Source organism: Anomaloglossus baeobatrachus, chromosome 3 (genome assembly GCF_048569485.1).
Source record: "Anomaloglossus baeobatrachus isolate aAnoBae1 chromosome 3, aAnoBae1.hap1, whole genome shotgun sequence".
NCBI classification, from domain to species: Eukaryota; Metazoa; Chordata; class Amphibia; order Anura; family Aromobatidae; genus Anomaloglossus; species Anomaloglossus baeobatrachus.
Window position 1 is genome coordinate 671,354,139 of NC_134355.1, and position 17,035 is coordinate 671,371,173.

The window sequence follows — 17,035 nt, forward strand, 5'->3', positions numbered from 1 at the left end:
ATTAATCTGTATGTAGTGAGCTCCCTCTAGTGGTGGCTGTATAAATCTGTATGTAGTGAGCTCCCTCTAGTGGTGGCTGTATAAATCTGTATGTAGTGAGCTCCCTCTAGTGGTGACTGTATAAATCTGTATGTAGTGAGCTCCCTCTAGTGGTGGCTGTATAAATCTGTATGTAGGGAGCTCCCTCTAGTGGTGGCTGTATAAATCTGTATGTAGTGAGCTCCCTCTAGTGGTGGCTGTATAAATCTGTATGTAGTGAGCTCCCTCTAGTGGTGGCTGTATAAATCTGTATGTAGTGAGCTCTCTCTAGTGGTGGCTGTATAAATCTGTATGTAGTGAGCTCCCTCTAGTGGTGGCTGTATAAATCTGTATGTAATGAACTCCTCCTAGTGGTGATTCAGGACTCTGGGAAAGCTGGGTTTTCTAAAAGTAATTCTGCAGTGATTTATCATTTTTCAGTTCAGGTCTCTGCGCAAGTATAGTCTCTTATAGCAGGGGATGCATCACTTAAAAATTAGACAGGTTTACCATTCAGGGCTCTGGGAAAGCTGAGTGTCTGAATCCTGACACATCTGTGCATATTTAGACAGACTTACCATTCAGGACTCTAGAAAAGTTTGCTAAATTCCAATACTACAGTATGAGATGTATGGCTACATAAGTAGACATTTTACCGTTCAGGTCTGTAGGAAAGCTGGGCCTCATAATTTATGGATAACTGGGTGTCTCTGCATACCTAAACAGATTTGGAGGCTCTGAATGGCAATTGTACCTAGTTATACAATATGGTGTGCATATAGCAACATTTTTCCATTCAGTCCTCTGGGAAAGCTGGGTGTCCTCAATGTTAATTCTGACTAATTATGCAGTGACGGAGATATCATGGCCTAAACAGACATTTTATCATTCAGGACGCTGGGAAAGCTGGGTGTCCTCAATGTTAATTCTGACTAATTATGCAGTGACGGAGATATCAAGGCCTAAATAGATATTTTGTCATTCAGGACGCTGGGAAAGCTGGGTGTCCTTGATGTTAATTCTGATTATTTATGCAGTGACGGAGATATCAAGACATAAACAGACATTTTGTCATTCGGGGCTTTGGGAAAGCTGGGTCCCCTGATGCTGCTGCAGTGGAGTAACTGGAAGCTTATGGGTCCCTAATGCAAAATCTCCCACAAGGTCCTCAACTATTAATAGTATTGGTCTTGTAATATGGGGCCCCTGAGGCTCCGGGGTCCGGGTACGACCCCAACCCCTGCTTTGTGGGTGACCCCTAATTATACAGACAGTATACGGTAAGAATCCATCCAGTGTATACAGGAGTCAGGTGACCAGGGGGCGGGGCCAACTGGTGTTTACTGTTACTATGGAGACCAGAGTGTGTCTGCCCGTTGCCTGGAGACGGTACAAGCTGCAGAGGGACAGCCGGGCCCATAGACTGCAAGGAAAGAGACATCCAGGAGGCCGCCGGTGACATGTCCTCCCATCCAGTGCATGGGCTGCCATTCCTGCCCGGGAACAGCTACCGGGACCCCACCGTAAGTGACGGTATCACGTGTGTATAGATGGCGGCACAGGCAGGCTGTATGGAGGTTTTTGTGCTGCGGTACATTGAAGGGCATTTATTTATGGGGTTATTATTGGTCCTGGGCGGTATTACTATATGTGCGCACCATTTATTTGTGGCTAATAATATGTAAAACATATGTGCCGCAATACTGCAGCCTCCTGGGGATAAAGGACCGAAACAATCAGCGCTGAATGTGCGGATAGAAGAGATCAATATGGGGTGTGATGCCACCACCATAGGGCCGATACATTACTAATGTGCACCCGTGTGCAGTACTGTACAACAATAATATTACCGCATCCAGTGTGCTATATATATTACCGCATCAGGTGTGCCATATGTAATACTGCATCCAGTATACCATATATAATATTGTAACTAGTGTATCACGTCATACCGCATCCAGTGTGTCATATATAATACCATATCCAATGTACCATATATACTACCGCATCCAGTGTACCATATATAATACTGTATCTAGTGTATCACATGTAGTACCGCATCCAATGTCATCTATAATACCATATCCAATGTACCATATATACTACCGCATCCAGTATACCATATATAATATTGTATCTAGTGTATCACATGTAATACCGCATCCAGTGTCATATATAATACCATATCCAATGTACCATATATACTACCGCATCCAGTATACCATATATAATATTGTATCTAGTGTATCATATGTAATACCGTATCCAGTATACCATATATAATAACGCATCCAGTATACCATATATAATATAGTATCCAGTATGTCACATATATTAGTGCATCCAGTATACCATATATAATAACGCATCCAGTATACCATATATAATATAGTATCCAGTATGTCACATATATTAGTGCATCCAGTATACCATATGTATTACCATATCCAGTGTGCCAAATAAAAAGCCATAAACCAGTATCTAATATATAATACCATACACAGTGTATATAATACCATATCCACTGTACCATATATATTACCGCATCCAGTGTACCATATATAATACTGTATCTAGTGTATCACATGTAATATTGCATCCAGTGTGCCATATATAATAACGCATCCAGTATACCATATATAATATAGTATCCAGTGTGTCATACAGTTAGGTCCAGAAATCTTTGGACAGTGACACAATTTTGGCGAGTTGGGCTCTGCATGCCACCACATTGGATTTGAAATGAAACCTCTACAACAGAATTCAAGTGCAGATTGTAACGTTTAATTTGAAGGTTTGATCAAAAATATCTGATAGAAATTGTAGGAATTGTACACATTTCTTTACAAACACTCCACATTTTAGGAGGTCAAAAGTAATTGGACAAATAAACCAAACCCAAACAAAATATTTGTATTTTCAATATTTTGTTGCGAATCCTTTGGAGGCAATCACTGCCTTAAGTCTGGAACCCATGGACATCACCAAACGCTGGGTTTCCTCCTTCTTAATGCTTTGCCAGGCCTTTACAGCCGCAGCCTTCAGGTCTTGCTTGTTTGTGGGTCTTTGCGTCTTAAGTCTGGATTTGAGCAAGTGAAATGCATGCTCAATTGGGTTAAGATCTGGTGATTGACTTGGCCATTGCAGAATGTTCCACTTTTTTGCACTCATGAACTCCTGGGTAGCTTTGGCTGTATGCTTGGGGTCATTGTCCATCTGTACTATGAAGCGCCGTCCGATCAACTTTGCGGCATTTGGCTGAATCTGGGCTGAAAGTATATCCCGGTACACTTCAGAATTCATCCGGCTACTCTTGTCTGCTGTTATGTCATCAATAAACACAAGTGACCCAGTGCCATTGAAAGCCATGCATGCCCATGCCATCACGTTGCCTCCACCATGTTTTACAGAGGATGTGGTGTGCCTTGGATCATGTGCCATTCCCTTTCTTCTCCAAACTTTTTTCTTCCCATCATTCTGGTACAGGTTGATCTTGGTCTCATCTGTCCATAGAATACTTTTCCAGAACTGAGCTGGCTTCATGAGGTGTTTTTCAGCAAATGTAACTCTGGCCTGTCTATTTTTGGAATTGATGAATGGTTTGCATCTAGATGTGAACCCTTTGTATTTACTTTCATGGAGTCTTCTCTTTACTGTTGACTTAGAGACAGATACACCTACTTCACTGAGAGTGTTCTGGACTTCAGTTGATGTTGTGAACGGGTTCTTCTTCACCAAAGAAAGTATGCGGCGATCATCCACCACTGTTGTCATCCGTGGACGCCCAGGCCTTTTTGAGTTCCCAAGCTCACCAGTCAATTCCTTTTTTCTCAGAATGTACCCGACTGTTGATTTTGCTACTCCAAGCATGTCTGCTATCTCTCTGATGGATTTTTTCTTTTTTTTCAGCCTCAGGATGTTCTGCTTCACCTCAATTGAGAGTTCCTTAGACCGCATGTTGTCTGGTCACAGCAACAGCTTCCAAATGCAAAACCACACACCTGTAATCAACCCCAGACCTTTTAACTACTTCATTGATTACAGGTTAACGAGGGAGACGCCTTCAGAGTTAATTGCAGCCCTTAGAGTCCCTTGTCCAATTCCTTTTGGTCCCTTGAAAAAGAGGAGGCTATGCATTACAGAGCTATGATTCCTAAACCCTTTCTCCGATTTGGATGTGAAAACTCTCATATTGCAGCTGGGAGTGTGCACTTTCAGCCCATATTATATATATAATTGTATTTCTGAACATGTTTTTGTAAACAGCTAAAATAACAAAACTTGTGTCACTGTCCAAATATTTCTGGACCTAACTGTATATATTAGCGCATCCAGTATACCATATGTATTATCTTATCCAGTGTGCCAAATAAAAAGCCATAAACCAGTGTACCATATATAATACCACATCCAGTGTGCCATATACAGTACCGTATCTAGTGTCCCATATACAGTACCGTATCCAGTGTCCCATATACAGTACCGTATCCAGTGTCCCATATACAGTACCGTATCCAGTGTCCCATATACAGTACCGTATCCAGTGTCCCATATATAATACCGTATCCAGTGTGCCATATGTAACATTCTACTTATTTTTCTTTTCCATTACCAGAAATCCATTTTCCACCGCTCCCAGACGCTGACGTACCGTAATGGCTACAGTCGCCCTGTGCTGCCCACCGTAGGGATCTGTAGGGAGCCGATCACAGTGAACCAGCTGTCACAGGCGGAACTAGACGAACTCGCCAACAAAAGACCCACCCTGACCTACGGGCAAGTGAGGCAGGCGCCGCCATCCAGCTTTATCCCGGTGTACGTGGCCTTCGACAAGAAGGTAAATCATGATGTAATAAATAATCACAGACAGGAGCAATCACGGGAAAGTGGAGAGCGCACATGCGATGGCGCTATACGGTGACGGCCGCTATAAATGGCTCCCTTTTTTTTAGGAAGCGTTAAATTAGGTCATATTTTTATGCCTTTGTGTTCACTCTACCCGACTTGTAACTTTCTAGCTCTTTTGAACTACAACTCCCAGCATGCCCATAGGCCGGTGTCCATGTCGGTGCAATTTGTGTTTCCCACCTCTAGGTGTTACGATTTGAGGGCTACTTCAAAGAAGCGGTGCCCATCTCCCAGGAGGAGGTGTACCGGGTGCGGAGAGTGAGCGTGTACTACTACCTGGAGGACGACACCATCGCAGTGGTGGAGCCCCCGGTGGAGAACTCCGGGATACCTCAGGGCACATTCATGAAGCGACAAAGACACCCTAAAAACGACAGCGGGGACCACTACCACTGGAAGGATCTGAATGTGGGGGTCAACATCACCCTGTACGGCCGGACGCTGCGCCTCGTCAGCTGCGACAAGTTCACACAGGTGAGGACCGAAGAACTTTTTGATAGTTTTTGTCATCATGCACCGCCTCAGTCATTTGCTGTCTTCTTACACAGGATTTCCTAGAGAGCGAGGGCATCGAACTGAACCCGCCAGATGAAATCCCTCCCGATCCCTACACTGAGCTCCGCAGGGAGCCGGACCGGACCTTCACCACCCCGCCCGACTTTGATAAACTGAAACAATTCCTAACCATGGACCGCAAGGTAACAGTCAATAAAAATACAGAAAAAGTCCTTAAATTCCGCATAAATGTGGCCTAAAAAGAAAGGACCAACATGGTCCTGAATAGGGGTCCCTGCTGGGTACCTAATATCTGTACATGGACCCCAAAAACGAAGTTCTCAGTGAACTCTGTGTAACTGTTCGGATTCGTCCACCTGGATAATTAACAAAAAAATAAAAGAAAAAGTTAGAAAAGAAGGAATAAAGCAGGAGTGTTATACTTACAGAGTCTCCCGTACGGCTGTAAAACTACTTCTGGGGCCACTCATCATACATATTCACTGCTTTCCTGTCCCAAAGTCAGTCCCGGCGTCTGTGATTGGTTGCAGTCAGACCACGCCCCCACCCTGTGTGACTGGTTGGAATCACAACCAAACTCATGATTATTGGGTCCCCCCCAGCCTAAAAATAGCAGCCTGCAGCTGCCCAGAATTGTCATATCCATTACTATGGTGGCAATCAGGGTAATATAAGGGGTAATGACAGCTTACAGCTGCCACTAAGTCCTAGATTAGTAATCGGAGGGGTCTATGAGACCCCCCATTACTAATACTGCAAGTGACCGATGGGACTGATGGTAGGCGGGGGGTACAGTGAATATGTGTGAAGGTTAAGGAGCGGACCCGGAAGTAGTGATACAGACGTGTAAGTATAACGCTCCTGCTCTAATAGCCCTAGCCCTTTCTACCACCATTTTACAGCACATGTTTGGGTCCACATAGACTTATATGGGGTTCGGCATGCGGGCAGATTTTTGGGTTCAAGTTCCGAACTGGATTTTTTTTTTTTTTTTAAATCCGTCTGGACCCGCCAAGCTTGAACATCTGGGGATAAATCCATCTCTAGTCCTGAACTTATATACAAGCACTGCTTGAAGTTACCACTAGGTGGAGCTCAGCAGCTTAAAGAAGCTAGGTTTAACCCTTTCCCACTATGGACAATTTTTTTTTTTTTTTACACCTTTTGTTTTTTCCTCCTCTTCTTCCAAGAGCTACAACTCTTTTTTTTGTCATAATAGTAGACAAATGAGGGCTTGTTTTTTTGCAGACATGTTATACATTTAAATTACAGCAATTATTTTACCATCTAATGTACTGAAAAAATGGTAAAAAAAATAAACAAATTCCGTGTTTATTAGGTTTTGTAAACATTTTTGGATTGTATCAACATGTTCTGGGATCCATAACTTTTGAGAGAGTGAGACAGAGAGAGAGAGACACTTAGCACATAAAAATGGCCAATTTTATATGAGCCCAGCAGGCAGTGTCAAGGCGTGTCTCTTTTTGCTGGGTCCTTACCTAATGCCTCTACCTGGGCTGTACAGCCTATGATTTTATATGCAGGAAGGAACCTGCTAATAGAAAATTAAAAATCGCCTTAAGCTGGTGGGAAGGAGTTCTCAGTCAGAAGGCATGACCCTATGATCTAAAATGAGAAAACTGATGGCACTTCCTAACAGACAAGTGTGAACAGGTGCAAACTGAAGATGAAATATACTCTATAATTTACGTAGGGTCCCAGCAAAAGAGATACGCCTTGACTATGGCTGCTGGGCTTGTATAAAACTGGCCTTTTTTATACTCTGTGTCTTAATTTTTAAATGTATTTCCTTAGCACTAATACATGTCCAAATTCCTGTTCTCAATGGTTGCAAGCCTTAGCGTTTCAGAGAGCAGCTATATATTTGTCAGATTATACAGTATTTCATATTCAGTTTGTACCGGTTCACATTTGTCTGTTAGGAAGTGCCGTCAGTTTTCCCACTTTAGATTATAGGGTCATGCCTTCTGACTGAGCACTGCTTCCCACCAGTTTAAGGCAATTTTTAATTTTCTAATAGCAGGTTGCTGCCCTCCCATAAATTGTAATTTGTTCAGCCCTGGTAGAGGCATTCAGGTAGGGAGCCAGCAAAGAGATACGCCTTGACGCTGGCTGTTGGGCTCATATAAAACTGGTATTTTTATGCTCTAAGTGTATTTTAAAATGTATTTTCTTAGCAGTAATGCATGTCCAAATTCCTGTATTCAATGTTGGCATACCTTAGTGTCTCAGAGTGCAGCTGTATACTTGTAACAACATACAGCAGAACCTTGGATTACGAGCATAATTGGTTTCGGGAGTGTGCTCTTATATCAAAGCGAATGTTCCCATAGGAAATAATTGAAACGCAGACAATTTGTTCCACAACCCAAAAATATTTACAGTATTTATACAAACTTATTACAGTAATACAAAATAATGTCCTGTATATATAGAAAATTATTACAGTCACTAATACAACATACTGTACAGTAAAAAAACAAATTAAACTGTTAGATTACAATAGAATTGTTGGTGTGCGGGAGGCGCAGTATATGCGATGTGCTGCACTGGATATCAATAAGAAAGTACAATACTGTATCCACAAATGCAAAGTGATAGATGTGTTATATATACTGTACTGTACAATGGTATACTGTATACAGTACATATGTACAGAAAGTTACCTCCAGAGCGATCAGACGATGGTGAAAGGACAGAACCGGACGTGTGCACGGTGAGGATTTGCTCCTTATTGCAAAGCATCGCTCTTAAACCAAGTTACAAATTTGTAAAAAGCTTTCCTTGTCTTGCAAAACGCTCTCAAACCAAGTTACTCTTAATCCAAGGTTCCACTGTACATATATATATATATATATATATATATATACCGTGTATATATATATATATATATATATATATATATATATATATATATATATATATAGGAAAGAGGGGGAATAGTGAAATTTTTGCGTAGCCTCACAAGAGATTTCCCTTTTTAAATGGATTCCTAACTTTCCAAAAATGGGTCCATGGTGTTGCACAAATGAAAACAAATTATATATATGTACTGTATATAGTAACTGTCTCTCTCCCAGTCTCTGTCTGTGTGTGTCTGATGTCTGTCTCTGTATCAGTCTCTCTGTATGTCTCTCTATCTCTGTCTGTCTGTTTCTCTCTGTCTGTCAGTCTCTTTCCCCGTCTGTCTCGTTCCAGGGCTGTCTCTTCCTCCATCTGTCTCTTTCCCGGTCTGTCTCTTCCTCCATCTGTCTCTTTCCCTATCTGTCTGTCTCTTTCCTTGTATCTGTCTTTTTCTTCGTCTGTCTCTTTCCACGTCTGTCTCTTTTCACGTCTGTCTCTTTCCACGTCTGTCTCTTTCCTTATCTCTGTCTCTTTCCTTGTCTCTGTCTCGTTCCCCATCTGTCTTTCCCCGTCTGTCTCTTCCCCCATCTTTCTCTTTCCCCGTCTGTCTCTTCCCCCATCTTTCTCTTTCCCAGTCTGTCTCTTCACCAGTCTGTCTCTTTCCCCGTCTGTCTCTTTCCCAGTCTGTCTCTTTTCACGTATGACTTTTTCAAAGTCTGTCTCTTTCCCTGTCTGTCTCTTTCCAGGTCTGTCTCTTTCCAGGTCTGTCTCTTTCCCCGTCTGTCTCTTTCTTTTTCAACGTCAGTCTCTTTCCCCGTCTGTTTTGTTCCAGGTCTGTCTCTGTCTCTTTACTTGTCTGTCTCTTTCCTTGTCTAAAAACACCAAAAAACTGGGCTGTAACAAATGTTCAATAAACATGCAACATTACAAGCATGTGAATTGCAGCCTCAAGACTAGAAAAAAACCAAGGAGAAAAATTGTATGAAAAATACCCTGACTATAGATAAATAAATTTCAAGTGCTTAATAACAGTAATTTTTTTTCTAGTCTTGAGGCTGCAATTCACATGCTTGTAATGTTGCATGTTTATTGAACATTTGTTACAGCTCAGTTTTTCGGTGTTTTTTGTCTGTTATCTTGCTTTACTGCAAGTTGGGGGCGCAGCCCTCCTTATACTGAGGCTGAACAACCATTTGCTTCCCACTTTGCTGTGTATTTAATCTGGGACCCAGCTGACCACTTCTTACCATTCACATTGGAGTTTTTGATAGACACAAGTCAGGTATTGATAATGTTTTTAATTTTAGTAGGTTAGGGACTGTCCCAGATGGGTACACCGTGACGAGGTGGCATGGCTTCTTACCTTTTTGCAAAAATGTATATACTAAGTACCCTGTTATTAAGCACTTGCAATTTATTTATTTATACTCAGGGTATTTTTCATACAATTTTTCTCCTTGTTTTTTTTCTCTTTCCCTGTCTGTCTCTCTCCCAGTCCCTGTCTGTTTGTGTCTCTCTGCCTCTGTCTCTTTGACTGTCTGTCTCTCTCTATCTGTCTCTCCACCGACATCTTATTACCTCACACATAAGCTTCTGATGCTAACAGTGTCTTTTGTTCCTATAGCAACCAATCACAGATCCTATTAATGACCTGTAGCTCCCAGCTCCATTGACTTTAATGGAGGCAAAATTTTTTGGAGAGTAACTGTAAAGCGAGGGGTTAAATTTTCCCAGCAAAACTTAGTCTATAACATTCCCTGAGTCACATGAGGCGTCTGTGCAAAATTTCATGATAGTAAATGCAACGGTGCAAATTCCTTTAGCGGACATAGATACACACATACAAACACTGAGCTTTATACTGTATGTTGTGTATATATATACCAATTTTTGCAAAAATTTTTACGCTGTAAACATTCCCTCGTGCAGACATGTCTGCAGTAGATACAATTGTAACGACCCCCCAGCTGTGATAAGCTTACTTCCATCCGACGCTTCCTTCCCAGGTCCTCCGCTTCTTCTCTCTCTGGGACGACTCGGGCAGCATGTTTGGAGAGACGCGTCCGGTCATCATACACTATTATCTCATGGATGACACCGTGGAGGTCCGGGAGGTCCACGAAAGAAACGACGGGAGGGATCCCTTCCCCGTGTTAATGAAGAGGCAGCACCTTCCGAAATCTGTGAAGGATTTGAAAGGTGATGAGCCCATTGGGGAGTTACGTACTCACCAGCTCTAATGGCATATCCAGGGGGTCCCAGAAAAAGGGGAGACCTCCGGGAGTTGGCAGATCTCTAGGGAGCCACACAAATCTCCAGCAAGGTTTTTTTTTGCCTTGGCGCCGAGTCCCAGCACATACAGGGGAAGATTCACACTTCACCTTTTTCTCACAGATACTTTCCCAAAATGTGTCCTGGAAATCTCAGACAAGGAGGTGACGGAGTGGTATTCCCCCCGGGATTTCATGGTGGGCCATCACGTCACCATCAACGGGCGGAAGTTCTTCCTGTACGACTGTGATGCCTACACCCGAGACTTCTATCAGCAAAGCCTGGGGATCGAGGACATGACACCCGTTGATGTAAAGAAGTCGCGGGATAAAGAAGCGAAACAGGTAGACGTGATGCCAGACGCCATGAGGATTTATAGTGAGGGAAATATAGATACAAAAGTATCTGCCCCCCTCCACATTCTCCTCTGGGAGCTTTTTCGACCTCCCTTCCTACATGTCTCCTCCAGAGGTTGGTGGTGGCGGCTTTACACCGCTCCATCTGACGCTTGGCATTGTGCTTGGTGATGTACGGCTCGTCATTGTGCTTGGTGATGTACAGCTCAGCATTGTGCTTGGTGATGTACGGCTCAGCATTGTGCTTGGTGATGTATGGCTCGGCATTGTGCTTGGTGATGTACGGCTCGGCATTGTGCTTGGTGATGTACGGCTCGGCATTTTGCTTGGTGATGTACGGCTCGGCATTTTGCTTGGTGATGTATGGCTCGGCATTGTGCTTGGTGATGTACGGCTCGGCATTGTGCTTGGTGATGTACGGCTCGGCATTGTGCTTGGTGATGTACGGCTCGGCATTGTGTTTGGTGATGTATGGCTCAGCATTGTGCTTGGTGATGAATGGCTCAGCATTGTGCTTGATGATGTACGGATCGGTATTTTGCTTGGTGATGTATGGCTCGGCATTTTGCTTGGTGATGTACGGCTCGGCATTGTGCTTGGTGATGTATGGCTCAGCATTGTGCTTGGTGATGTACGGATCGGCATTTTACTTGGTGATGTACGGCTCGGCATTTTGCTTGGTGATGTACGGCTCGGCATTGTGCTTGGTGATGTACAGCTCAGCTTTGTGCTTGGTGATGTATGGCTTGGCATTGTGCTTGGTGATGTACAGCTCAGCATTGTGCTTGGTGATGTATGGCTCGGCATTGTGCTTGGTGATGTATGGCTCGGCATTGTGCTTGGTGATGTATGGCTTGGCATTGTGCTTGGTGATGTACAGCTCAGCATTGTGCTTGGTGATGTACGGCTCAGCATTGTGCTTGGTGATGTATGGCTCCCGCATTTTGCTTGGTGATGTACGGCTCGGCATTGTGCTTGGTGATGTACGGCTCGGCATTGTGCTTGGTGATGTACGGCTCGGCATTGTGCTTGGTGATGTACGGCTCGGCATGTTGCTTGGTGATGTACGGCTTGGCATTGTGCTTGGTGATGTACGGCTCGGCATTGTGCTTGGTGATGTACAGCTCGGCATTGTGCTTGGTGATGTACGGCTCGGCATTGTGCTTGGTGATGCATGGCTCGGCATTGTGCTTGGTGATGTATGGCTCGGCATTGTGCTTGGTGAGGTATGGCTCGGCATTGTGCTTGGTGATGTACAGCTCAGCATTGTGCTTGGTGATGTACGGCTCGGCATTGTGCTTGGTGATGCACGGCTCGGCATTGTGCTTGGTGATGTATGGCTCGGCATTGTGCTTGGTGATGTATGGCTCGGCATTGTGCTTGGTGATGTACGGCTTGGCATTTTGCTTGGTGATGTACGGCTCGGCATTTTGCTTGGTGATGTACGGCTCGGCATTGTGCTTGGTGGTGTACGGCTCGGCATTGTGCTTGGTGATGTATGGCTCGGCATTGTGCTTGGTGATGTACAGCTCAGCATTGTGCTTGGTGATGTACGGCTCGGCATTGTGCTTGGTGATGCACGGCTCGGCATTGTGCTTGGTGATGTATGGCTCGGCATTGTGCTTGGTGATGTATGGCTCGGCATTGTGCTTGGTGATGTACGGCTTGGCATTTTGCTTGGTGATGTACGGCTCGGTATTTTGCTTGGTGATGTACGGCTCGGCATTGTGCTTGGTGATGTACGGCTCGGCATTGTGCTTGGTGATGCACGGCTCGGCATTGTGCTTGGTGATGTATGGCTCGGCATTGTGCTTGGTGATGCACGGCTCGGCATTGTGCTTGGTGATGTATGGCTCGGCATTGTGCTTGGTGATGTACAGCTCAGCTTTGTGCTTGGTGATGTATGGCTTGGCATTGTGCTTGGTGATGTACAGCTCAGCATTGTGCTTGGTGATGTACAGCTCAGCATTGTGCTTGGTGATGTACGGCTCGGCATTGTGCTTGGTGATGCACGGCTCGGCATTGTGCTTGGTGATGTATGGCTCGGCATTGTGCTTGGTGATGTATGGCTCGGCATTGTGCTTGGTGATGTACGGCTTGGCATTTCTTTTTCGCTCCTAATTGGGAGACCCAGACAATTGGGTGTATAGCTACTGCCTCCGGAGGCCGCACAAAGTACTACACTTAAAAGTGTAAGGCCCCTCCCCTTCTGGCTATACACCCCCCCGTGGGAGCACGGGTCCTTCAGTTTTTTGCTTTGTGCGAAGGAGGTCAGACACGCACGCATTGCTCCACTGTTTAGTCAGCAGCAGCTGCTGACTATGTCGGATGGAAGAAAAGAGGGCCCATACAAGGGTCCCCAGCATGCTCCCTTCTCACCCCACTTTTTGTCGGTGGTGCTTGTTAAGGTTGAGGTACCCATTGCGGGTACGGAGGCTGGAGCCCACATGCTGATTCCTTCCCCATCCCCATTAGGGCTCTGGGCGAAGTGGGATTTTACCGGTCTCCAGGCACAGAGACCGTGCTCCATCCGCAGCCCCTGGAGAAGCCGCTGGATATGGAGCTGAGTATCGTCAGGGACATGGCCCTGCTCCGTCAAGGTACTCTGTGTCCCCGTGCATACGCGCGCACACCGCAGCATGGCTGGGTGTGTTAGTGCGCCGGGGACAACAGCGCTGCTGCGCTTGTGCCATTTCCTCACTTCAGCTTAGCTGAGTGGGTAGACTCAGGGAGAACGGTCGCGCCGGCCGCTGGGACTGCGACGCGGCTGGGACTTGTGGTGCGCCGGGGACTTCCGCGCTGGCCGTGCATATATCACGGCCGCGCTTATTACTACAGTCCCCGGCTTTTGCGGCCTAGTTCGTTCGTTCCCGCCTCCGCACCTGCCAGTCAGGAGGAGGGCGGGACGCTGTACAGAGCATCAGCGCTGAGGGCTGGAGTCTTTTTTACATACTCCAGCCCTCACACCAGGCACAGTAGGACGCAGTTTCCCGCACTTTGTTTGTGGCACGCCCACGGTCCGCCCCTCTTCACAGAACGCCGGCAGCCATTCCTGCCTGCACGCTGAGCTGCAGAGGGGAGACGGGGAGACCCAGACACGGGATTCTACGGCCTCATACCCGCTGTTCAGCGGGCGGTAAGCAGCCCTCAAGGGCTCACCCCCACTTGTGCCGTTTGTATACTGAGTATTTTGTGTTTGCAAATACTTGTACTGTACGGTCGCTGGTGATTCTCGGCTATATACCCTCCTAGATTACAAGGAGGCAACAGCATGTCGTCCGCAAAACGCAAGGGTGCCAAGGCACAGACATTATATGCTGCCTGTACCGCATGTGGGGCTGCTCTACCGGCAGGCTCCACTGACCCCCATTGTGTGCAGTGCTCGGCCCCTGTGCAACTTGCACAGCCGGGGCCTCTGCTGGACGTGACCCAGAGTGTACCACCTGTGAATGCTGTCCAGGTGACAGGAACGGAGTTTGCAGCTTTTGCTGACAGATTGTCTATGACCATGTCAAGGATTCTTGAAACATTGCAGTCTAGACCAGTAACTCAGACCACGGACACTGTGGCATCATTGCTCCCTGGTCCCCCTCAGCTGGAACACTTCCAAGCTCCGGGGGTGTCACATGCACCCCAGGGTGACGATTCTGACTCGGACGACAGTCCCAGACAACCTAAGCGGGCTCGTTATGAGGGGCCCTCAACTTCGTCTCACTGGTCAGGGTCCCAGCGGGACGGATCTATGGGTGATGAGGCGGATGTAACTGATCAAGATTCTGATCCTGGGTCCGCCCTCGACGCCATAGTGAATGATCTTATAGCGTCCATCAATAAGATGTTAGATATTTCTCCACCAGCTCCTACTCAGGAGGAGGCAGCTTCACAGCAGGAGAAATTCCATTTCAGATATCCCAAGCGTAAATTAAGCACTTTTCTGGACCACGCTGACTTTAGAGATGCAATCCAGAAACACCACGCTTATCCTGAGAAGCGGTTTTCTAAACGGCTTAAAGATACACGCTATCCTTTTCCCCCTGACGTGGTCAAGGGTTGGACCCAGTGTCCCAAGGTGGACCCTCCAATCTCGAGGCTTGCAGCTAGATCCTTAGTTGCAGTAGAAGATGGAGCGGCACTTAAAGATGCCACTGACAGGCAGATGGAGCTCTGGCTGAAATCCATCTATGAAGCTATTGGAGCGTCGTTGGCGCCAGCTTTCGCAGCCGTATGGGCACTCCAAGCTATTTCAGCTGGGCTTATACAGGTCGACTCGGTCACACGTACATCTGCCCCGCAGGTGGCACCATTGACCTCTCAAATGTCTGCATTCGCGTCTTACGCGATTAATGCTGTCCTGGACTCTACGAGCCGTACGGCGGTGGCGTCAGCCAACTCCGTGGTTTTGCGCAGAGCCCTGTGGTTGAGAGAATGGAAAGCAGATTCTGCTTCCAAGAAGTGCTTAACCAGTTTGCCCTTTTCTCGTGACCGATTGTTTGGGGAGCGTTTGGATGAAATCATTAAACACTCCAAGGGTAAGGACTCATCCTTACCTCAACACAGACAAAACAAGCCCCAACAAAGGAGGGGTCAGTCTGGTTTTCGGTCCTTTCGAGGCTCAGGCAGGTCCCAATTCTCCTCGTCCAAGAGGACTCAAAAGGATCAGAGAGGCTCAGATTCTTGGCGGACGCAGTCACGCCCAAAAAAGACAGCAGGAAGAACCGTTACCAAGACGGCTTCCTCATGACTTTCAGCCTCCTCTCTCCGCATCCTCGGTCGGTGGCAGGCTCTCCCGCTTTGGCGGCATTTGGCTGTCACAGGTCAAAGACCGTTGGGTGAGGGACATTCTGTCTCACGGGTACAGGATAGAATTCGTCTCTCGTCCTCCAACTCGTTTCTTCAGAACTTCCCCACCGCCCGACCGAGCCGATGCTCTGCTGCAGGCGGTGACCGCTCTAAAGGCGGAAGGAGTGGTGACTTCCGTTCCTCTTCAGGAACAAGGTCACGGTTTTTACTCCAATCTGTTTGTGGTGCCAAAGAAGGACGGGTCCTTTCGGCCCGTCCTGGATCTAAAGTTGCTCAACAAACATGTAAAAACCAGGAGGTTCCGGATGGAATCTCTCCGCTCCGTCATAGCCTCAATGTCTCAAGGAGATTTCTTAGCATCAATAGACATCAAGGATGCTTATCTTCACGTGCCGATTGCGCCAGAGCATCAGCGTTTTCTACGCTTCGTTATAGAAAGCGAACACCTGCAGTTCGTAGCGTTACCTTTCGGGCTGGCAACAGCCCCTCGGGTCTTCACCAAGGTCATGGCAGCAGTAGTAGCTGTCCTGCACTCGCAGGGTCACTCCGTGATCCCGTATTTGGACGATCTACTTATAAAGGCACCCTCTCAAGAGGCATGCCAACACAGCCTGAACGTGGCACTGAAGACTCTCCAGAGTTTCGGGTGGATTATCAACTTTTCAAAGTCAAATCTAACCCCGACCCAATCACTAACATATCTTGGCATGGAGTTTCATACTCTCTCAGCGATAGTGAAGCTTCCACTGGACAAGCAGTGCTCTCTGCAGACAGGGGTGCAATCTCTCCTGCAGGGCCAGTCCCACTCCTTGAGGCGCCTCATGCATTTCCTAGGGAAGATGGTGGCAGCAATGGAAGCAGTCCCTTTCGCGCAGTTTCATCTGCGCCCTCTACAATGGGACATTCTCCGCCAATGGGACGGGAAGTCGACGTCCCTCGACAGGGATGTCTACCTCTCTCAGGCAACCAAGGACTCTCTCCGTTGGTGGCTTCTTCCCACCTCATTGTCAAAAGGAAAGTCGTTCCTACCCCCATCCTGGGCGGTGGTCACGACAGATGCGAGCCTATCAGGGTGGGGAGCAGTGTTTCTTCACCACAGGGCTCAGGGTACGTGGACTCAGAGAGAGTCCACCCTTCAGATCAATGTTCTGGAAATCAGAGCAGTCTATCTTGCTCTGCGAGCCTTCCAACAGTGGCTGGAGGGCAAGCAGATCCGGATTCAGTCGGACAATTCCACAGCGGTGGCGTACATCAACCACCAAGGGGGAACACGCAGTCGACAAGCCTTTCAAGAAGTCCGG

General features: G+C 46.6%; 1 protein-coding gene across 1 annotated transcript in view; it reads left to right on the plus strand.

Annotated features, from left to right (window-relative positions):
* Positions 1-1,382: 1,382 nt before the first annotated feature.
* The window catches only part of EFHC1 (EF-hand domain containing 1), a 42,771-nt gene continuing 27,118 nt past the window's right edge, over positions 1,383-17,035 (plus strand). Inside the window, exons 1-6 of the mRNA XM_075341237.1 lie at positions 1,383-1,541; positions 4,634-4,855; positions 5,113-5,400; positions 5,475-5,624; positions 10,314-10,506; positions 10,702-10,922. Of these exons, the coding sequence (XP_075197352.1) occupies positions 1,479-1,541; positions 4,634-4,855; positions 5,113-5,400; positions 5,475-5,624; positions 10,314-10,506; positions 10,702-10,922 (1,137 nt within the window). The 5' untranslated portion in view covers positions 1,383-1,478. The remainder of the gene's footprint in view (positions 1,542-4,633; positions 4,856-5,112; positions 5,401-5,474; positions 5,625-10,313; positions 10,507-10,701; positions 10,923-17,035) is intronic.